Genomic DNA, 25,076 nt, shown 5'->3' with positions numbered 1-25,076 from the left:
GCTGTATCTCGTGAACCGTGATAGCTAGACAATTTAAATTTTCACAGATGATGTATTTCTGTTGTTGAAATATTTAAGTGGGGCTCCTGATTTGTTTGCCGTGTTTTGCGTAATGGTACGGAACCCTTCGTGCGCGAGTCCGACTCGCACTTGGCCGGGCTTTTCTACAAAATATGCCATAAATGACACATCGAGTAATAAATGTAGGTACCTATTTGCTTGGATTCTAAATGTTACGAGTATGTGTGTGTGGTATTATATTGATATTATGTTAAATATCTGTGTAGTTATTTATTTTGTTTAAGCAATCCTCAAACACTACAATCACATTGTTTACGCTTTAATTGTTAACTATTGAAACAAATTGACTACTTTATTACTGTTTCTCATAATTGCTAACTACTAACTACACACCTTCAAACCTACAAAATTACCGTGAACTGAACTCATAAACTAAACATTTGCCAATTGCTCTTAACTCTTAGACAATTTGCTCATTTTGCAACAAGGAAGTATTGTCTTTTACACGAGTTTGAACCTTACTACTCGTCTCTCAGTCGTTAAGTCTTCTTAGTGTGTCCTGGTCAATGGAGTTGGCCGGTCGAAGTATTTACAGATGGTGCCAGCATAGGGTTTCTAGTCAGTCCTAAGAAAAATATCAGATTCATTTTCTTGGGACTTATGGCCTGTTAAGCAATCTCATAGGACCAAACTAGAATCATGATTCATGATGGCGTCATCAATGGCGTCATCATAAAGAGTCTTGTGACAATTTGCCAACCCCATTGGCAGTGTAAGAAAGATGTTGTTCGCTGTGTAATTTCTTGTCTCACGGCTTCAAGTCCCTTGTCTGTTCCAAGCAGATTAGATCTGATCAGTTCATCGCAAAAGAGGCCCCTTACGTAGCCTGGTTGCGTTTGTCTATCCTGCACAATTAGACTTTCTATTATTTTGTCTGGAAAGGTGGTCGAATTAAGATACTAAGGTATACAATAGAGCTACTCAACGGCGTTCATACGTCTCAATTTCCACTGGCTTTACCTGCTTGAGACAAAAGGACACCTAAGTTCCACAATGAAGCCAAATTAGCTCCTGCTTGCCTAACAGTAAGTTCGACGCTTCGCTACTGGTACTTAGAGCTTTAATAGAGTGGAGTATCGGTAGGAAAGCTTGATAGAGTCGGTATGAAGCCCGGTAGAAACGCTAAGAGCCGCGAAATCGGTCCTCTCCACCAATTACAGCATTTTAGCGTTTCGAGTCTCCCTAGACGGTAAATTAATTAAGGAGTGTCACAGACTTAAGAATGTACAAGATATGGATTGTGACTTGGTATAAAAAGTAGGATTCCAAGCAGATTTCATGTACCTAATCTCAGTTCAAACCACCGCCTAAATATATGTATATTGCTACTAGAACAAATGAATACTTTTTGTTTTTGCGACAAAATATGCTTTATAGCTTTTGAATAGAATAGAATAGAATATTTTTATTCAACATCACATGAAATGGCAGAGTTAACAGTAGCGTAGTACATTTTTTTTCTTTTGATTTATTAAAAAAACAAATACTCACTGTTTATACATATTTAGGATTAAAAATATAACTAAATCAGTAAAAACATTATACTGCATGCGAAGTGTTCTATCTTCCATCTACCTACTCCCTCATGCTTACATCTCCGGAGCTTTTTCTAATGCTAAAAAACGAGTATAGTAGGTAGCTATAAATCCCAAGTTCCTAATAAATCTAGTAATGTATAGGTAGTAAATAATTAATGACTGTGTCGAAAAAAACCTTGATCTATCAGTAAGACACGACCGCCAAAAAGGTTACAAAACGTCCCCTTCTATCCATTTCCAAGTGCATAACTAAAACGGGTCTCAATGCAAGACTTAAGAGCAGTTGTTATTAATTATGCAGCCTCATTGAAGCTGTAATGCGCCAATATGTATTCATAGTCCAGGCTTCATTAGTGAGTCTCCCCAGGGTAACCTTGTTGGTAAAATTGATATAATTTTCATTAGCTTTGGAGTGAAGAACTGTCTTTTAGACCGATGTACCCTTGAGAGGTGTTAGACCTTCGGTTTATTTGGTGTTAAAAAGAAGATGTCTGCGAAATAAAGTATATATTTTAGGAGGTGCTAGTTAAATTAAATAAAATACCTGCTTCTCATTTATTATTTTTTGGTAAATGATTTTTATGGAATAAACACAAAATTATTACATGTTTCCTGTAAATCAGACCTAAATGTATTTGGAGAAACCGGTAGGTAAGGTAAGGTAAGGAAAACTTTATCGAGTTTAATACTTCATTTTCACATCTACTGCTAGATGGTGTCCAGCGTTCAGACCGTTACCGATCGTTACCTATCAAATTAAAAATCTTGAAGTAAAATTGCAATGTTGAAACTAATGATACGAACATACATAAATACTATAGGAAACCATTACTTATTAGTAAACGCTAACATCATTACTGCGTTATATTTATGTAATAATAGGCCGTCAAAAGATTGATTGCATTTTAACATCGTATAAAAATAGAAGTCCATGAATAAATTTTACTTTCAGCGACTATTCTACGCAATGGACGACCCGTTCTTGATCTTTTTTGCAATACGCGCCACGATTGCCGCCATAAAAGGTTATGCCCAGATAACTTTATTCCACATAATGCGTCCCATCCCTTTGAAATGGAAAGTTATATAACATTTTTTTAGAAATCACCGCCCTTTTAAGGCCACTGTGCTTTTTATTGGACACGAGAACAGGAAAATGGACGTCCTCGTATACTATCGAGTTTGAATCACAATAAAGGATTCGCCGACATCAACACTTGGGTGCATATTTTGCTTTTTTGTTTTGCAAAAGGTTCCCGTTTGATTGTAGCGGACCGACGGTTTATAAAAAAAAAGTGTTATTTAATCATAGGAGAGATAATATAATACTTGTATGGCTGGTAAGAGCCTTGCGTATTCCTTTAAATTATTGATTATAGGTAAAAGAAAACAGTGTGCTATAAATAAATACATTATAGGTAGAGTCCTGTATTTCTCCTTGTGTGCTTTGGTGTTCATGTGAACCTCTTTTTTTTCTATTTATATAAAAAAAACGAAGGGTGAAGGACCTTGCGGTATCCCAAATGGACACCAACGGCATCGCACACAAGAAGACCAAATTCACATCCCGTTTGCTAATAAATTCCAAGTTCAAATTAAACCGTTCCGTTGTTTTCTACGACGCGTGCGCATCGCTTCAGCCGAACCAGTTTATTTCTTGTCTTCAATTACTATAGTTTTAATAGTTCTTGGTATCAAGTTGTACTAGTGATGAGCGGTGCAGTCGACGTAATTTGTGAATTAGGCAGCAGGACTCGGCGCGCGTACTCAGTGCGCTTGAGTCGATGTTTCCGATCGGACGATTGGATAGCAGCACGACGACGCGTGCGCGAATTTCGCGAACACTTGATGCGCGCCCGTGAATTATGCACAAGTGTGTAATCTTGCTTGCAATCGTTTGATATCAGTGAAGTTTACTGTGCAAAAAAAAGTGATTGTGTTATTGCGGTCAAGCCAATAAACTCAATTGGTCAGCGTAAATCTAGCTCTGAGCTTAATTAAAGTGAAGTTTCAGAGTTCAGTGACTGGTTGCACAATTAAAATTAAATCCATATCTTGTTAGGCACTTGACTATGTACTTTATATCTAGTTGAAATGATTCAGTCATATTTTTTGCTAGCTTATAGGAAATGAGATGATCTAATTGACACCTACTCATCGCTATTTTTTGTTAACGAGGCATCGGGAAAACCTTTTGTCTAAAAATGGATTTGTTTACTTGATTATGATTTCAAGGCAAATAAAATTAAAAATTAACTTACCTGCAATTTGCCTAAGTAAAAGTATCAAGTGTAGTTGTGTATTTGTTAAATATTTATTATAAGAGTATTGCGAATTATACTTAGATAACAGATGCAATTACATATTTACATGAAAAAAACCTTCCTTTCGTTTCCATTACAGACACATCCAACACGTTTATTGATTACATTAGTTTTTGCAACTGAAGTTCCCACCACTTAGTGGCCTATGTTGTTTTGAATCAAGACGTGCACATGTTATCCGAGCTATAATAACGACATTACATGAGTAATCGAAGATAGACAGACCATAGCATTTTGAGCAAACTGTGTCAAGAGCATGCCCCATATCGAAACGTGTTCCGTTTGCGGAAATAGACACGTTTTTGCTAAACTAAGTGTATTTGGCATGACCCTATTTAATAACAGCTTAATAAGTTTGTCTACTCAGCACTCTACTCAGCTGCGGAGCAATTACAAATTAACTAATTTGTGCAGAATACAAAGCAAGCATCTTAAGAGGCCAAAAATATGAACTGTTTATATTTTTGGCCTCCTCGGGTGATTTAATTTATAAAAAACAATTTCTATTATTGATATTTTTGGCATTTAAAAAACGATTCAGTAAATACCTATTTGCTACATTTTCTTTTACTTGTATTGGACTTAAAAGTAATAAAATTCTAATTTATATACCGAAATTACAGTTGGGTCAAATAACGATTGAACCTTATATTATTTACATACCTATATAAAACTTACCATTCTTACATTATCTAGAAAATGCCTGTCTCCAGTTAAATTGTAAATGTTCATTTACAATAACGTCAATAACGTACTTAACGATTACCAAATACCAGACGTGACCTAACAAGAAATGTCACCAAGTAATTGATGGAGCCCGTATATGGTGCGAGCACTTCGTTTAAGACCTAACGGCTACAGATCCAATTTAGCCTCGAACTTGAGGCTATTACACCATTAATTCGCATTACTGCGTCTGCTAAATACAGAAACGTGCAAATTGGTACGCGTAGACGCATAAATTGCTCACGGGTGTTAGAATTGTATGAGCTGACTTAGGTTAGGTCGCTTTATTCACATGGAGCCACTGACGTGGTTGAGCGACAATTTTTTTTAATTATAAAGATGTACATAAGCGTAAGTGTTAGCTAGCGTACCATCTATCTAACTAACAAAAACATGAAAGAAAAATATTTCGTATCAGATTCATTTGTAAATAACTTTTACATGAAAATGATGCGATATTTTATTTCGTTTCGACCAACCTTCTTAATCAAAGGTACTTTATTAGTTAGTAATTACAAGTTATAACACACATGTCATACAAAATAAAACATTACAAAGATCCTAACCTAAACTAAAACCTAACAAACACAAAAACTATTCACAAAATGCGCCCCGCGCCCCTCCAGATGCAAAGGAGCCCATCACGCTCGCCGCGTTGCCACGTTGAACAGCGATGGACAACCTTTGCAAAAGGAACGACCCGGAGCGAGGGTCATGACCACTCTCCCGCAACCGTCTGCCCACTTCCCCAATAAAAGTCTTGGCCTCAGCACACCAACAGCCAGTGGTTTCCGCGGCAAGAGGGACAAATAGGTAGTGCGTCAACACCGCATACTTTTCCCGCTTCCGAGCCGCCGCTAGCTCAGCCGCTGCCCCCGCCGAACGCACGGTGCGGCCAATATGCGAAGCAGCAAAAGTGTTGACGCACGTGGCGTCCCACAACAGACATTTGCCTCTCTGCCACGGGACCAAGGTCAACCCGTCGGGCCTCTTTCCATCTGTTCTGCTAAGACCCGGTGGCTCCAGCACACATGGAACATTCGCCGAGACCAACGCCCTTCGTACGATATCATTCAAGGCGTGGTGGCGTGGGTACCTCCCAGCACACCGACAACAACTCAACGCGTGATGGCCGTCTCTCTCCACCTTCTTAATTGTATTTTGTGGTTTATTTTCCTCGAGGGCCCTATAAAAAAATAAATAAAATAAAAATAAAATTCATTTATTTCGGACAATTCGGAATCCATATACAATTTAACATATCAAATATTAAAATTAAAATTAAATTTAAAATACAATCAACTTAAAAAAAAATTAGATATAAAATTCAAAATTAGAGTTAAAATTATAGTATTGTTTAAATATAAAATTACAATTGAAATAGAATTAAAATAAATAATTAAATTTTTTTTTAATTGATTGGATAAAATGAACCAATTAAATTAAATTAAAATTACACATCATTAAATTAAATTCAATTCAATTATATTAAATTAAATTTATTAATGAGGCTAACGTGCATGGCGGACCAGTGCTTCAGAAGGCCACTGTCCCACCTGCTAGCCACGACGGCCAGGAGGCTGTGGCGGCTGTCACGCACCCTACCGAGCATCGCGGCGCAACGCTTGCGGAGCGTGGCGTGGAAACCGTCAACGCTCGCGTCCGCAAACATCCCGGACGCGCTGCAGTATCGCGGCAGCCGCAACAGCACCCTGAAAGCGTCGTTGTACTGGACCCGCAGAGCATTAAGCGATCGTTGTGTATATCTGGTCCATAGGCTGCTCCTATGTCGCTTAAGATTATTTACGATCGGGTGCCTTACATTAGCAGTTTAGCTGAACATTTCTTGAGTTTATTAATATAAACACACGTTTGGTTTTTTTATTTGTACGAAATTCTTACTGTTGCAGACACATGCCAATTAAGAATTGAATTAAATGTTATTACAAGTAAAACATTTCAAATTGTACCGATTGTGATTTTAACATTGCCGTTTTGTGTAAGCACTTGAATGGTCAACAAGACAATGGCGTCATTGTATTTATTAGGACTTCCGAAGACCTTCTTATTCTTAACCTATCCCGGTCATTGTAAAAGAACGGCGAAACAATGCATTAGACGAGAATATACCTACATACTTTCTATGAAATTCAAGAAAATTTAATCACAAACATTATTTTCTTGAACCCATCCACATCCTCTATAGTTAGACATTTAATCGCGGTAGATTGCGAATTGTGATCGGTTTGCATTTCATATTGATCAGATCAGTATATAGAGTAGAGAACAACGTGGCCAAACGCGAACCGGTAATATATTGGTTTTAAAATGAAAATGAAAATTGTTTTATTTCCTTGTAAGCTTAATCTACAAATTGCCATCAGTGGTTGGGACTTCCTTTTAAGTGAATGAACCTGTATCAGGATGCCGCTCCTCTATAAATATAGCAGTCTTTTTATTTTATTTAGGAAATATTGTAGGTATACATGAGTTACTTATTTTTATTTTTCAAAGTTACTTTAGTTACTTATTTTAGGTTTCAAATTAAATAAACGATATTGACATTTTATTTGCATATCCGTGAAAGATAATATAGTTGATAGTTTATGGTATGGTATAGATCGTAGGTAGGTAATCAACTAATCAATATACAGATGTCGCTGATCCTTAAGTCATTGTAGTATTGCAACCAGGAATAGAATCGCAGTAAGCAATCCAAGATCTGCACAATATGATAATAGCGCTTGTTACGGCCTCTTGTATTCCAATATTTCCAATCGACAAAGATGCTGAAACTAAGGGGTCACTCGTATTTTCCCGTACAATATTATACTAGCTGTAGTTAAACAGTGTCCTGATCCTGATGCCCAGCCTAGCCCAGAGCCCAGTTGATAAACGAACGTCGACAAACGTTAAACGAATAGAAAAAACGAATAGTATCGAGATGGAAGACGCTACGAAAAGTCACGTGACTATTTCCATTCATTATTTAAGTTTTAATTGGCGTTTTCTATCAACGATTATCATCTGGGCTAGGCACCCTAAACCCATTTTCTAATACGCAGCACCATAAAAACCGACCCCAAATTTAAATATGTACATATTTGTTTGTATTGGCGAGAGGTCGCACAGGATCGAGAAAAGTGGCGCTGTCTTGTGTCGGAGGCCAAGTCTCATTTTGGGTCGCTGAGCCAACGGAGTAAGTGTAGTACATATTTGTTAGGTTTTTTTTCAATTCACACACAAAGTATGAATGTTCTCAAATGATTTTTACGCCGTTTGAACCTTAAAACCACCACGATACAGCCGCTTTTTAAACGACATTGTTGCTTTGCCACGCGCTCAAAATGGGAGCAACGGGAGCTCACCGCTCAGCCCAAAAGAAACAATGGCTTTTGTTTATCAGACACGGGTCTTAGGCGTAAATATCATTTGAGAAAATTCATACTATACTTGTACGTTTATCAATGTCATGACATATGAAATGATCGCCAGGTTGCCCAAGGTCATTGCCATCGTTGACTGGACTAAAGACGGTAATTATCTCAGATCCGAGCTACAGATAGAGATAGTCCAATCCGTTACCGGTAGACTGTGTTTCCACGCTCGGTTTGCTCACGATGCTTTCATCTTTCCACGCTGTTTCATCTCAGAGTCAAGGATGAGTCTTAAGTCTCTCTAAGATCTATAAGCTCTGTAAATAGCACGTATGCATAGTGTAATAACACTTGGTAATTGAAGGGCAGTTAGATTAAAACAATATTCAGTATTTTTTTTGTAAATCACTTCCATTCTAGCGTGCGTTAGCGTTGCGTAGTGTAGCGTAGCGTTGCGTAGAGTAGCGATAAAAATTTCAAAAGTGTTAAGTATTTCTCAAAAAGTTGTTATTCTATCACGAAATTGTAGATGTAAAGCATTTTTTTTATTGATTACATCATTTACATCAATTGCTTGACGACACTGTATGATAAGTCTATTTCGTGATAAGGCAATGTTTTATTTTATTTACACAAAATGTAATAAACAAGGCATTCTTGGTGATTTTATTTGCGGAAAGTCCTAAACTCGGCTCAAACACCAAGTAAGCGATACAGTTACTATTTCTACAGCGGATTGTTTATTTGCGCCAGGATTCGCTTGGTCAACGACCGTGCCGTTTCGTCTTTAATTGCCGTATCCTTTACAGTTTTACACGAATACGTTCCCGACAGTTCCTTAAACCATTCATTAGATACAATTTCAGCGATTTTATATTAACATATTGTTTCAAACTCGACCAGAAAGTCTGTAAGCTTCACGCCACGCGCCACTTGATATAATTATAACAATATATCATGGGGATTCAATTTTATTTAATGTTTGAGTAAAATCCGAAGGTAACACGACAGGTAGAGTAGGTAAGGTAATATTGGCTTTACTCTCTAAACGCTCTTTATCATATGTATGGATACTAAATGTTCATTGCCGTAGTTAATTTACCACATAATTTATTCAAAACGTTAAATAAGTTTCCCTATATAGGCACCTCATTTTACCCAATTATCTGTCGCCGGCAAAATATCCCACTTAATGCATATTCATGTGGAAATTTCCGCATTCCTGATTTAAATGTATAAGTCCTTCGGTGTAATGTTAATCTATTTTGCTTAGCTGTCTGTCAATTAGTCTGTGTGTTGCTGTCTTGATTCATGCAAGTTGATGTTGCAAAGCGTTTGTTTTTTTTTTACTTTGTTAGGGCTTTATGCTTAAAGTTTAATTGTAACTCACTATGTGACTTCAGTTATCGACCACGAGTTGAATCAGATTTTTTATCGTAGACTGAAAGTCGAATGTGAGCGTGCCCTTATTCTTAACACTCGGTTGAACTTAAAGCGTAGGAGTACATAATTCACAATATCCCGTTGTACGGAGGGATAATAATCATGATATGTGATGTGGTGACCAGCGCGGCATGACGGCAGACGGATGCCGGGCCCGACTTAGTTAGTTTATTTGTTGCTTTTCGTTTAAAAACTTCCGACGGTTCGCAGAAAAGCGTTGAAACTTTCGCATTATTAAAAGTGCAAAAACAGTGAGTTATAGTGCAAGCGATCGATGTGCAACAGTGATCTAACAACATGTTGATAACGAAATACACAGCGATTTTGCTGGAGAGCGCGCGGACGACGGAAGCCAGGAATTTGGCTTTGGCGCGCTCTGACAGCGGTGGGTGGTCTTCCCTGGACAGCGGCTCGAGGACTCGACGAGTCAGGCGGCGCCATCTTGGTTACAGGTAATTATACTGCTGACTAGCAAAACTGATAGACACGCGTTAAAGAAGCAACATTAGCTAACTGAAAAAATTAAGTTTGGTTTCTCTTCGTTTCTTACTCTAAACTTTAGTGTAAAGTTTTGCCAATCGTGATGAAAATAAATAAAACGAAGTGGAACGTAAGATTGCTGAAGTTTAGAAATTTTACCTTTTGTGCTAAATGCTATTGGATTTGTATACTAGGTACTAATAGAAATATGATATGCAATTAGGCCCTTTCTAAAGAGCATTCTGGATATAACTACTTACTCAAAATTTGTTTTTCATGTAACTTTTAGATTAAGTGAGTTAAATTATGTTATATTGTCCTTAATGTAAATAGAACTAAGTATAAAAAGAGGTTGATACTTGACTCCACAGTCAACCTAAATACAGTTTTGTGGAGCTTTATACATTTTTACATTTGATTATAATAAATAAAATAAAGCACTAAGTAGTGCTTCAGCGCTAAATATGAAATATAACGATGCTAAAAAATGCAAACATTTGATTATATTGAGCTTATTGAAAAGAAAAATCATAGTAATTTACTGTTAAAAGCCCGGAATAAAATCTTCGAGATCGTTTGTATGGAGGATCGCTGTACGCGTACATGCTTCCTCTGAAATGTGTGTATTTTATGCTTGTACCAGTTGTACCTGATTGTAGGTACGCACGGAGTCATCAAGCGAGACCGTCTCACATATTTGACTCTGGAACAAGAGGGACAATGTTCCTACTGCCTCGGCCACATATAAGTATACTCCTGTCGATGTTGTTTCTTGTGTGCGTTTCAGATATTATGAAAACAAAACTTGTAGATTTCCTATTATTTATATAGTATGATGATATTGATGATGATGAGCCGTTATACTTTTTTTTCAACCATTTTTAAATTGCACTCCAAACACGGGCGCACTTAGTAAATTATCAGCAGAGGCGGATTAGCCATCACGTGGCAAAAGTAGCAAATGCCACGGGCCCCTGCGTTTGGGGGCCCGCGCGCCTACGCATTGTAGCCGTAGAAAACCTAAGTTTCACTTCGTCCGACAAAATTAAAATAATCCATGGGGAATTAAAATAATTATAATAGAATTTGGTACAGGCTCCGCGCTGGCTTAATCCGGCACTGAATTTAGCAATTATCCAAATATCGGTCGCACATGTGTAAAGCGTAGAGACAATGCTGTTTATAAAACGCTATTTTTGCACACGCCGTAGTAGGTATATACCTATATATTGTATGTTGTGCTGCGACAAAGGATATTATTATTCATCGAATGCATTAGACTTGGTCCTAAAGGGTAGTTGCTAAGTTTAGATGAAACGCAGCAACCATATATGAAGTTTATATGGACATACTCCCTTTGGCATTGGAAGGCATTATACAGGCGAGACGCATTACGTAAATTGCATTTTTATTAGTTTCAATTGCATTGAGCCGCTTGGATTGACAAGACCGGTACTTTACGAGGATGTAAATAGTGCTTCGTCGAGGGAATATTAAATTGATACTTTATCAATATCCGATGTGATAGTGATGGTATTAATGCCGCTTGAGTTGCTTTTTTATACATTTCGCTTATCGATATGCAAATCATGGAAAGATTAAGGATTATCGAGTTCTTGCACATTTGCCACCGGTAATTTTAATATATATTTATATATAAAACAATTGAAAAATACCACTGATTACATAAATATTATCGCTTTGTGCGGCAACACATCATAATTACTCCTTTGCCACTCGATTACTAAATAATTATAATTATAAAACTGTACTTCCCCTTATAGGATGAAATAGTAATTGGCCACTCTGACAAATCAGAAAGAAACAAGCCAATAGAAGTATTATTACTATATAGTGGCCAATAACTATAGCCGTCACCGTACCTATATTTTATCTCGCGACATCTCAGACTAGGTACTTAGTAGGTTCTTATACCTACTTCTTATCTACGTTGGCCTTACTTAGCGTTAAAAGGCTGCCTAAGTATACAAAAATAACGGATAAAATTTACAGCAGCATTAAACTGTATGCACCTTTATAGGTTAAGGTAACCGTTCTCGAGGCGAGGAAATAATAAAATTTACGGAGCATGTTACTCGTATCTTTATCGGGTCAAAAACGAGCCCAAATTGGACACTTCCTTGTCCATTTATGCGTTCGGTGCGGCTGCAGCTGCTAAATATTGACCAATTACTAACATGTTTTAGACTCTACATGTCACAATCACAACGTTAGGTAGAGTCAGACCAAGCTAACTCTGCATGTCATTTGCAATGACAAAGTGTGGCCATGTCATCATTAATGTCAAATTTCGATGGAAATATGACGTTTATAATAACACTCGGACAAGTCTGTGTAAAGTTAGCTTAGACGAGTGTTATAGTAGTAGTAATAGGTAGGTAAAGTGCGACACAATTTTAATGGTAGAAATTAAATAAAATGGAACTAAAAAAATTCCATACTAAATTGTTGCCATGTTTAAGTATTTTACGTCAAAATGTGACAGTTACGTAGGAAGTGGCGCCCTCTTTTATTTTTTACAATTACTTGTAGGTAGGGCTGTACAATGCTAATTGAGAGACCTTAATTCGTCGCAATATTGAACTTATAGAAAGTCTAAATCAGTTACCTGTAAATAGTTCAATCACATCATCGAGTCATGTTTTTTTTTCTGTCCTGGTAAAGGCCAGATATCGGATCGATAATCGGAATTCATACATTCTACATCTATATGCAATAATCAGCGAGCGGTTTTCTAATTTTATGCTGGATTCAACTCCGTTGATTTGGTAGCCGTGGGCAGTTAGCATTGGATGGTTATCGTGCCTTGTGGATGAGATCATTGCGATTGCGAACGGCGTGATGTTATCTACTTGATAATCGTGATTTTTGTCCTTCAAAGCTGGACGTGAAAGTGTTAGGAGATTAACCTTAAACCGCTATTTCATACTGCCAATTTTGGAGTTTAAAAACAAGTAACATTTTCTTTGATTTTCGGGAACATAATTTTTTTTGTTATCACATATCATCAAGTTAAAATTTAATGTTATAATTTCAAATTAAGTATTAATCAGTAATTACGCCATTTAAAGAGTTAATGTTGGTTTATTACTATTAAGTAAAGAAAAACTATAATAAGTTATACCAAAAAAGTAGATAACGAAACAGCTAGAAATTTGAAACTTATTTAGCTTTCTGTTGAAAGAAACTGAGTGTTTTATTTAACACAACCTGTGGTTTTGTGGTAGTGTCCGGAGGTCCGTACCTTATTTGCACTTACAAATGTGCCGTGAAACAACTAATTTGTTAGCCTCCAGATAGCAATAAACAGAGCTCTGATGTCTGGACTTGACCACATTCGTGTGCATCACCATAACTCTCATCAGATCTTACAATCATGTGAAAATTTCCGGGAAATTGGAACTTACTCCTTTTGAAACAGAAGTGATATTCCTACGTTATTGTCGAGGTTAATAAGATTTTGTGTAAGTTATTCACTGTCTATACACGTGCTTTAAAGGATTGTTCGTTTCGTAAGATGGTATCTGCGATTTCGAGGCACTCGCCGAAGATAAATCCGCAAGATAATGTCCCGGACAATGCTCTTTGTTGCATAATGCCCATGCCGTGCACTTTTACTGTGACGCGAGTGCCACCGAATCGAGTTGTTGGATCAACCAGTGTATCGTGACTTCGTGATCCTTAATAAGTATAAAGAACGTCCATGAATTGTAAGGGGAGGCCCCTGTTTGTTCAAGACACAAGGTCACACAGGAAAGAAGGTAGACTCCAACGAGTCCAAACTCGTAAAGAAACGTTCGTGAACTAATAGGGAGAAGCACTGCACAGGACTGGAAAACTCTGCTGGATTTCTGAAGTGTCAAAGTCGAGTTACTGTCAATTCAGGTCATAAGATGGTAGACTCTTAACGTGTATGCGTGAACACTGAACAGAAGGGGTCAGCACAGTACGTTGAGCACGTCTTGGCTCTACTGGCGAGACTCCATGTGACACTCGTGCTTGATATAAAAGTCGCGGACTTATGAGTGGAGGAGCCCCTTGCTTATCGATGTGAAATGTAAATGTCGACTTATTAATTCCGTGTCTAAACCTCCACGGTCCTTTAGCATCTTTAGAGAGCGCCCCGTACCCTGGTCTCTGAGAGATTATCTCGTCCAAGCGATTAACATCATACCCCAGGGTTTGTGCCGCGGCGATATCGGGGATATTGTGTTGGCTTTTTAGGGTACCGTGTCGAATGCATCGTCCCATTGCTTCGCCTAAAGAGGATTTGATTGCGACGCGAAATAATTCGAAACGGTACCGACGTCGCGTCGCTCATTTTACAATGTTTACAGGACTGGTTATGTTTGCAAATCGAAAGCGAAGTTTCTAATTTTTCAAGACTCTTGAGGCGCAGAAGTTATAGTTTTGTGTTTGATTTTAGAACCTTCTCTTAGTCCAAAAGTATTCAAATTATGTTTTTAAGTACAAGATTTCGTATAATCTTCCAAACAGTTTACTGGCAATTTCAAAGCGAATTCGCGTGGCTTTAGTAATGCGACCCAGTGATCCTAATGCAGTTCTTTTATTTGCAAATCCTTCGATAATCAAAATAAAAGAACTCGAATAGGATAGGTGGTTAGAATACGTAAATGTGTCATGACTGTATTTCAGAAACATAAGAAAAAACTAAATAATTGGAGCAGTAGCTCACGTACTACCAGCTAGCATTACTAAACAATGTGCAAGCAGTCATCTATCTTTCACTAAGTTTGCATTTCTTATGGTCACTTAACTAGTCAGATAAGAACGTATTTTGTATGTCAGTGAAAACAGAGCAACAAACAACTACCTAATCTTGTGACAACGTTAGATCATCTGCTAAAGACACACCAATAATAGCGGGCTATGAAGGATTCCGCACAACATTGTGCATAAGTAGCTGTTCTTATTTCCTCAATTAAACAAATACAAAAAAGCACTACCGTAACTTTGAAAAGGAAAATATTTTGATTTGTGAAGATGTTTTCAGAAGCTCGTTATGTTGTTGATATCTAGAACATGGGCTTAGCCAAGATAATCATCGTACATGGTCAAACCCCAAACGAAAAGAAAAAATGTATCGGGATGACAGATGCTACGAATAGTCACGTGACTATTTTGATAAAATATTTATGTTTCGATTGGCATTTTCTATCAACGATTGTCATCTTGGCTAGGCCCCCTGACTATGCCCATTCGTAAACTCTACGAGATAAGGTCTACCAAAAAGTCAATTCATATGATGCTGCTGCTATTCACAGCCGGCTTGAAATACGTCTCACAAAAAAAAACATACTTTCTAGGTCACTCAAAGATCTCAAAAATTCCGGATGTCCTTTGCATGATACTCGAAAGGGAAAAAAATGCCCACTCCAGAGCACACAGTCGCTGTGGCCGAAATCGGTCAGGAGCATCATCCATCATCGAGGAAACCTCTATACCGCGATGAACTGTTGTCTAACGTGGTGGTATATCTATCGCAGGCAAATTGTAAGAATCCGCAGTTTACAAACGCCGTCGTCAATTTACAAACGTTTTCACTTTTGCAAATTGCCGAAAGCAAATTGTTAGTAGGCTCTATAGTGTCAACGTAAACGTGATGGTTGTCTGAAGGTGACCATGGTTTGCTGTTTTATAAATTTATATTAACTTTTATGTCACCACCATTCTCACGGCCACCAAAATCTCAAGGTTACCCAAAACCGAATCAGAGCCACTATCCACGTGGTCTTGTCCGTCCTACCTCTAGAGAGCAATTGCGAAATCGGAGGCGCGGAGGAAGTGCAGGCCTCGCCTGCTGTGACGGAGCGCGGAAACTAGCGAGACGAGCAAGCCGAAGCTGCAGAGCCGATTGTTGTGACCATGCTTCGTCACGCCAGGGCGGAAGGGAGGCTTTTCCGCAGAGCCGGAGCCACCCAGATTCAAAACCCTCCCCCGCCCCCTACGCCCCTAATACGTCCGACGAACTCCAGATGTGATGGCCAGTTGGACACCCCAGCGTTTTTCATAGTTTTGATGTGCAGCGCCACGCGTGGTAAATTAAACTAATTTGACCAAAATGCCGCGGCAAATTACAAACGTCGTCGTCATTTTACAAACGTGAAAACGTGTAAAATGACGACGCATTTCGTAAACGGCGGATTCTTATAATTTGCCTGCGACATATCCACAATATAGCCGTTTACCGCGTCGGTTATCCGAAGGACCTTATACGCCGGGTTAATAAACTGTGTGAGGCAACCAACCTTTACGCGATTTCACTTTATGCCTATTGAGGATGAGGATTCTTCCGTTCAATGACAAGTGTAAGTTTTCGGTTTTTTGTCTCCGGGTCCTATTCGTCTTTTCAAAATCAAATCAAATAAAATCAGACCATCCAACACACTAGAGAAACAAAATAGTTCTTGTTAATACTTTTGGCATGAAACAGTAAAGTTTGAAGTTGATAAAAGATGAAGACGATAAAATCATCTTAAGTAAATTAAAATCGTTTGTTTTTAAGTTAATATAGGAATGTTTAGTAAAGAAGCTAAACTGATTAGAAATATTTGAATGTAAATACGAACCTTAAGGCAGATTGATACTCGCGATTAATAGATACGTTAAGGGAGCGCCTATCGTATTAGTGTTTTATACAGAATGGCTAAAATCAGCTCGTACTTACACAGTAGCGGCAAAAAATTGCTTATTTGAAAAATCTCAAAAGCCAATCTTACCAACAATGAAACCTAACTGGATCACTTTTTCACCCTCGTTAGCCTCTGGTTTGAAAATTAAATCGAATCATTACTTTACAATTTAATACCCACCGGGCTACCACGAAAACTCGGACAAACTAAATATTTTTAAAATGTACACTAGTTTGATCGAATTTTCCTTTTCATACGCCCCCCCTATAGTGTAAATTTCATCGATCCGCTAGAGCCGTTTTTGAGAAATTACCAGAATAATAATCGAGAATGGCTGCTCAGGAATGTTCATGGAAATGCAAAACCTAAGAGTATGTCATTCAGTTTTATTATGCTCGTGTTGCAAAGAATTTTTGCGCAATAGAAATTTAACCACTTTATTCCAATTGTATGTGCATTGCGTAAGTTTGAGCCACTCTAAGTTACGCAAATTTATAATTGGTTTGTAAAAATTAATAAAGCAATCGAGTCGATGATGCTGTTTGATTGTGAAACGTGAAAAGTGACTAAAGGACTGACAGACAAGACAAACTGCAAGTCTTCGTCAATAAGTTCCTTAGGTCAAGCCTTAGGGTTTTCTAGGCAAAAACAATACAAAACGAAGATTATGCTCTTACTAGTTCTCTTGAAATAATGTACATATTTAACTACTCGCCGCGCTGGCCACGCTATTGGAAGCGATTGGACGACACCCCTGATTCGCGCCATCATACATTACTACTACGGCGCCGTCGCCATACCTATGCAAATTTTATTTTATGTACACGGTGCAAAAATAAATAAGTTGTATATCAACAATCTTATTGACTTAACAAAACGCCTAACTTATTTATTTTATTCCTTTATAGTACATCTTTCTGGGGCCGACTGTCCGGTATACATTGGTAAAGGGTGTATTTTTAACTGGGACGGTATATAAATAATTCATGATATTTTAATAAATTATTTCTCTTAGCATTTATTCTGTTACATCCTCAACTGTTTCTGTTTTGTAAGAATTGGTTTCTACCACACAAATCAAACACAAATCGAGCTGATACAGTTCCTTGTTATCTTTTATAATTTTGAATTTCCCTGTTTTTTTAGTTATTAGAGGTAAAAACCTTTGATGGTCCTGGGTTCGAACCCCAGTAAGGGCATTTATTTATGTCATGAGCACAGATATTTGTTCCTGATTCACGGGTGTTTCTATGTATTTAAGTATTTATATATTATATATATCGTTGTCTGAGTACGATAACACAAGCCTCCTGATAGGGCTTACCGTGGCTTAGTCAATCTGTGTAAGAATGTCCTATACTTAATATTTATTTATTTATTATTTGACTGTGCTGCATGACTGTCGTTTTTATTTATTTATTGGGAACTTGTATATTTTTAACGTTTTTGGAGAGCATCACCAGTGGCTTCCTATGGACACTAGGTTCACCAACGTGCATAAGTAGTTGCATACTGTCCAAAAGTGTTTGCTTATGACCTGTAGGGCCACAGATCTTTTTCTCAATGGACATTGTCCAAAAAAAACAATCACTCCATATATCGTGTCGACAGTTATTTATCGGCCATTTTGTTTATCAATGATGTGAAACTGCTCTCTCATAAATCTGCTGTGTAATTCCGCTTTCGTGATTTATCGTTTTCAAGATGTCGGTAATGAAATTATCACAGCGTCGAATTTAAAACAATCGTTCACCCGTGTACAAGCTGGTTATTTGTTACTTCATGTCTACAATAAAAATACACGGTAAAAATATACGGTTGAATATGGGTTTACAGTGCCCACCTACTAATAATAATACAAAAAAACATTTTACATAATGTCTAGACTATTTACTATTAAGGAGATTTTACGTAGACTACCTAGCCTAGATACTTTTCCATAAGTTTGATTTAATCTTAATTTTCTGATGATATTAGAATAACAACATCTGATTATTTATATTATGATTATTAATAACAATGTCTGACTGTACCGTATAAGGTTTCGCCTACCTATTATAATTAATGTAAAAAAAATCCATACAATGAGATAAAGACTGAATAAAAAAGTCCTTTTCTGTGGGAGAATCTTCTCTTTTTTTTAAAAGTCAGAATTCTGTAAAATGTAAGTAATGTTCCATAAATTATTATGAAACTCTAAGTTGTCCAGACGCCTCGAGGAAAGTGCGTTTTGTTGCCAATTAGCAAGAAAAGATAACAAGGAAAGCCGAGATGAGCTGAAACTGGCTCGAACCGGTTTGCCGGACTTGTTACAGCGGTTTGAAACCGGTTAATCTGTTGAAAACTCTTAACCTGACTCGTGTAAATAGTTCAAGATTTGTTGTTTACTTTTATTTCTAGTCATTTATTTATTTTACACTATTAAAATATCCAAGTAAATAAGTGCCATGTTTTCAAACTTTTTCTGCGAAGGTCGCAGTTCTAACCTTTTTTTTTCCGTTGGAAAAATGCTTTATGCATACCCACACCCTCGGGGGAGAAGGTGCGGGTTATGTGGGACTCGGCAAAAGGCACCAAAGGCGACAATGCGCCAATTGTAACCTAACCTAACCCACTTTTCTAGTAGCTAATATCTTCCATTTTACACCTATACTACTCTCAAAGTACCAAAACGGATAAATATCACCAACAAATACTTTAGAACACCGCAATGTGACTGCTAATAACCATCGAATGAAAAGCACGCGCACGATTCCACTCCGCCTGCAACTCTGCCGATTTTTCAAATCAAACGCAACCCATCTTACCCACTAAAAAACCAACGGTAGCAGGCATAGCGCCAATGCGCCAATTGTAACCTAACCTAACCCACTTTTCTAGTAGCTAATATCTTCCATTTTACACCTATACTACTCTCAAAGTACCAAAACGGATAAATATCACCAACAAATACTTTAGAACACCGCAATGTGACTGCTAATAACCATCGAATGAAATGCACGCGCACGATTCCACTCCGCCTGCAACTCTGCCGATTTTTCAAATCAAACGCAACCCATCTTACCCACTAAAAAACCAACGGTAGCAGGCATAGCGCCAATGCGCCAATTGTAACCTAACCTAACCCACTTTTCTAGTAGCTAATATCTTCCATTTTACACCTATACTACTCTCAAAGTACCAAAACGGATAAATATCACCAACAAATACTTTAGAACACCGCAATGTGACTGCTAATAACCATCGAATGAAATGCACGCGCACGATTCCGCTCCGCCTGCAACTCTGCCGATTTTTCAAATCAAACGCAACCCATCTTATTATATCAGATTACCATTTGTTTAATATGCATACGTCTCAGTTAAACTGCCAACCAATTTTTAAATCTTGCTGACCAAATAATAATTTTGCAGCTCAACTATTTATTAAGCAGATGGATATTGGTTATAATGTTGACCGTTTGTGAATTATTTGCTGAACAAGAGTTGCAGCTCGATTTTTATTTATTGCCGGCAACATATTTGTATGCTGCCCAAATGATTTAACCGCTATTTTTTTTTGCAGGTCAGTTTTAAAAATGGCTGATCATTTAATTACTTCCCATATGGGTTGATGCGAAAAAAACTGGGTGTTACCTCTTCACGCTTTCACCGTTGAAACGATTTAGATGAAATTTGATATGACGATAGTTTAGGGCCGGGGATGAACATAGGACAGTTTTTACACGACTGCCAAAAAAAAGAGTGTAATGTTTTCAGCGTTCATGTTTGTATCTAGGTATATATGTATGTCTGCGAGTTTCTTTATTATCAATCATCATCATCATCCCATTCAGACGACGTCGCTGGCACACACTAGTAATTATATATTTTACAATAAAGTGCGCAAACATATTTAACAGAATAGGGCCATACACGAGCGCGTCATATATTTTTGCGCACTTATGCATCACGAAGCTAAATATTGGGAAAGACGCAACGATGTACTTAATTGATAAATTTTTTTAACGATTAGAGTGCCATAGTTAAGTAACCCTTCTATTTTTTCAATCCTAAAATTGTATAATAAGTATAATAATATATGTATAATAATATATGAGTAAGGTTGCACATATGCAGAAGCATTTCAGCGAGATGGCGCTGCGACTGTGATCATTACGAGGTACCTAAAATATGTATGTATTTCGACATATATTAGGCACGGCTTGCAGCAATGGAATTTATATTAAACAGCAGGAACGCAGGTAGACTCGATCAATTGCAGTTAATGCAATGCAATACATACGTGTAGGTGCTTTGTATTAATATTATTCAGTACCAATTTTCATTTATTTAAAATAGGTGGGGATTTGAGTCTTTAACAATATTAGCTCACCAGCAGGACTAACGATTGCCATTGATATTTTCTTTCCCTATCAAAAATTGGTTAGCTATTATTAGATACAGGTTATATTCCCCACCAAAAGTGTCTTTATTTTCTTTTTCATTCATGGCCTTGCGTTTTAAATAACCTCCCGATGAACTAGTGCTACGTACTACTAGAACACCACCTTTCAACTACCGCACCAACCGACTCAGAGCTGTAGTATACATGTGTATATCACCTTTGTAGGTACAAGTACCTACTTGCAATGCTAAATATGATTTTATTTCATCTTTCTAGTTAACTTGCATGACATAAAAATGTAAAGTACATCTGGTCTCCCGCGATGCAGGCCTAGCCTAGTGCGGGTGAAGTAAGTTACGCACCAACTCTTTTCAGAAACTTGTGTTTATGTACTACATTTGTATTTTTTCTGTGCAATGAAAATATTTTTTATCTATATCTTATCATTTATGTTTAATTTATTAAAGTTGAACTACGTTTGCACTGCGTTGCCTCACATTCCAAGCTACCTGCACCCATTTGGGTCTGTTCTCTTATCGAAGGAAATCAGTAATACAATACCGGCCTCTTGTTAAATGTCTGCATTCACCCAAACCTATGCAATTGCAGTTCAACACCGTTATCAGCCTGAAATTATAAGTATTGAAATGTCAGTTTGTATAGAAGTTAGGAAATTTGATTAATGGAACCAGGTGCTAATTCACAATAGTGAGTGCTGCTCGTAAATGTGGTACAGGTTTGCAGAGAAAGGTCAAATTTAACGAACGTATACCCATAGAGTAACTTATACTAGAGCGTTACTGATATAGTAAATTTTGTAACCCCAGTAAATTCACTGCCATCTATCGACATACTTTAAAACTAAAAATGGAGATTTATAAAAATACGTTAAAATGTATTTAAATATGGATAAATGATTTTTTTATTTGCATTAATTATTTTTATGTGATTTTGACCCATGCTCTTTTACTGATATGCGTTAACGAATAACAAACGAAACCGTCAACGCCCTCTATACGAGAGTAAGCCAAAACTAGTGGCGCCATCTGATCGAGAATCAAATTTTCGTGATTTTCGAGGCACGTTTTTTCCTTAGACTGTATCCATCTATTACGGAGTTATATCTATCTTTGGTATACCTAAATTAGATAGTTAAAGGTCCGTCTTCGCTGGTAAGGCGAAATATAATAACACGAAATAGTTTAAAAAACTTTATTTTTAATTTTTTCATTTAGCCCCCAAAAGTTGTTTAAAATTCACTTGTTTACGTTTCATGTCCATCTTTGGGTCACAAACTTACATAGGTGTACCAAATTTCAACTTAATTGGTCCAGTAGTTTCGGAGAAAATAGGCTGTGACAGACGGACAGACAGACAGAAAGATGCTCGAGTGATCCTATAACGGTTCCGTTATTTTGCTTTTGAGGTACGGAACCCTTAAAACCATAAAGAGAAGTATAGGTAGTAGTAGAAATCAGTAAAGTGATTTATATTTGCTTAAATAAAGAATAATTTGAAACTTGTAAGGTGCAATTTAGGTACTGAAGGGGTACGAGCTATTGAAGTTACCCAGTCAGCTTACTTACATTCAGGTACTTCTTTTAGCAAAACGATATTTTTCCGCCGGTATATTTACTCTACTGCTTTTTGTAATCTGCGATAATCGTGAAAGCTTAAATCGACACATTTAATTATCAATGAACATTAAGGTCATCCATATCGCAATACTCTGACATTTCGCCGTCAATGCCTTCTCGTTATCGACACAACTTTCTGTGAAAGCAATGAATTGAATTTAACTCGATTGCTTATTTATATTTCCTAGTAGAGATTACATCACGACCAAGCAAGGCGTGATTATGTAGAATGTTAATAGGACAGCAGTTAACAATTCAGACTCAATGAAGGAGTTAGTTAGAGACTTTATGCAGTTAGAGTTCTATCTAACGGTCGGTAGCAAATATATATTTGCAATTTGCAATAATTACGCTGGGGTAGCTGGTCTTTATGTAAGAGTGTGTATGCCCTCTTAAGCAGAAAATTCTCGAATAGCGACCACGTGAAGCAAAAGTAAATAGGCTATTACTGAACCGGTGAGCTCCATCTTAGGCCCTGTCCTCACTTTCCATCAGGTGTGAATAGGGCCAATCGCCGATCAGTTTATAATAATAATAAAAAAACGATGATCTGGTCAAGATCAGAGCAATCCGTCGCTGACATGGACACGATTTTTGTGCATTCTTAAGGGAACATTTGTCTAGTAGCGGACGTCTTGATTGATACAATAATTAATTAGTTAGATATCATAATCTTTTAAAAAAACTGTTATTATTACTATCCAATATACATATGAAATTTAAGCAATCAAGTCTGTATTATATTGACTATTTATGCAATTCTAATACTTATTCAAAACCACGTTTAATGTTAAGTGCTTTACGTGGCTCCAACACCATTAAACCACGCTTAAAACACACATAAAATACGCTTCTAAACCGTCAAATGTTGATTCCTATGCTAAAAAGTCATTCTAAATCAACCCATGTTCGTAGGTCTTTAAGCACACTTATGTCTCAGTAGACTATAGGGAGGTCCTTAAGGTAAATAGTTTAATGGAGAGGACAGAATGGAGGACATGTTTATAGCTCATCTCACAAAAAGGGCACATCTTACAACACAATGGAGACATTTAATTTGCATTAGTAGACGTTATCGCAGTGAATTAAGGTTCACAATTCGTTGCTGAAGTGTTTGTCTACTTCGGTAAGTAAAGCTTTTCTTGAGTAGAACGTTTAGGACATGAACTCGACTGGTACCTGTCTGGAGTTTGCTTAATTGTCTAAGTAATTGGTCTATTGTGAGCCAGTTTGAAGGGAAGTTGAGAGCTTCTATCATTTCATTGACAAGTTAAATTGAATATATTTCTTCATTGAGTTTTCATGTTACATATTTAAATATTTGAAACGCTTCTGAAAAATTTTCTTCCTGTAATACCTTTTTTTTTAAGGAGTATCACGTAACGTAACTTACTAATTGTCACTTGCACACATATTAGTTAGATCATCAATTCATCACTGTAGCTACATAAGAATATATTTAATTTGTGTCTTGTTTAAAAATAAGATCAATATTTACCATACAAATGTAGATTAAGAGTTGTCCAAGTTGCTTAAAGAGTGAAATAGTAATTGTTAAGTATGGTTCTATAGTTTACTTCTTTGTTTATTTTAACATCAGTCTTGTTTTAAAGCCAAGGGCGGTGCAGAACTCTAAACACTATCAAATATCCGCCATACGAATAAAACTGGTTATAACACGAAGAATGTTACTGGAATTGATGACAATAGCTCCGTCACGGCCAGGGTTATGATTTCCTCCGCCCAAGCATATTTCATTTGTTAAACCAGTATAACAGTAACTTTGTAATCTTTATTAACTCTTCATAAACGGAGACCTCAATGATATGGGTCCTTCTTCAAAGTCCTCAGTGTGTTATTGATAATAACAGGCCCGTTGTGTGGGCGATTGCGGCGAATTATTAAACTACTATATCTGACCGTATATTCTCATTGCCGTCAAGTGCTTGGCTGACCAATGTACCCTGACCCCAAGATCAGTTACAACTGTGGGTAATCGTAGAGCGATCTTTTACTGGTCTCATAAACCTTCCATTCGCCCAAGCTTGTTAAGCTATAGCAATGAAACTCCTGTTTGTTGTGCCTACAGATAAATAATGTGCACAATGTTTCTGCGTCGGCAGGATATGGCAGGACACAAATGATGTCATAGCTTTGGGAGAATGGTGATGGGTCAGGGTTAATTCGATTCGGATTTCGTGTTTAATAAGCAATACGAGCCTTTATTCTGCGACAACCTGATAAGTTATGGACGTTATGGTAACGATTCAAATTTTCTGTTTGTATAAGGCGTGAGCGGTAGTAAGCGCTATTGTTCGTTAAAATTTTATGTGATGTAAATATATTTTTTCCCCTCACTAGCTCGGAAAGTTGTCTTTTATCCTTTACAACAAGCGGGGAAAAACGCATT

General features: G+C 37.2%; 1 protein-coding gene across 3 annotated transcripts in view; it reads left to right on the top strand.

Annotated features, from left to right (window-relative positions):
- LOC134747566 (protein sprint) overlaps positions 1 to 25,076 on the top strand; it is a 323,735-nt gene that overhangs the window by 83,788 nt on the left and 214,871 nt on the right. Inside the window, exon 1 of one of the 3 annotated variants that reach the window (XM_063682141.1) lies at positions 9,763 to 9,941. The exons of the other annotated variants lie outside the window; for them this stretch is intronic. Within the exon in view, the coding sequence (XP_063538211.1) occupies positions 9,787 to 9,941 (155 nt within the window). The 5' untranslated portion in view covers positions 9,763 to 9,786. Of the gene's footprint in view, positions 1 to 9,762; positions 9,942 to 25,076 lie in introns of those variants that run through there. 3 annotated transcript variants of the gene reach the window in all.

This window comes from Cydia strobilella, chromosome 15 (assembly GCF_947568885.1).
Source record: "Cydia strobilella chromosome 15, ilCydStro3.1, whole genome shotgun sequence".
NCBI classification, from domain to species: Eukaryota; Metazoa; Arthropoda; class Insecta; order Lepidoptera; family Tortricidae; genus Cydia; species Cydia strobilella.
Note: the sequence above shows the minus strand (reverse complement) of the source record. Positions and strands in the feature narration are given on the sequence as shown.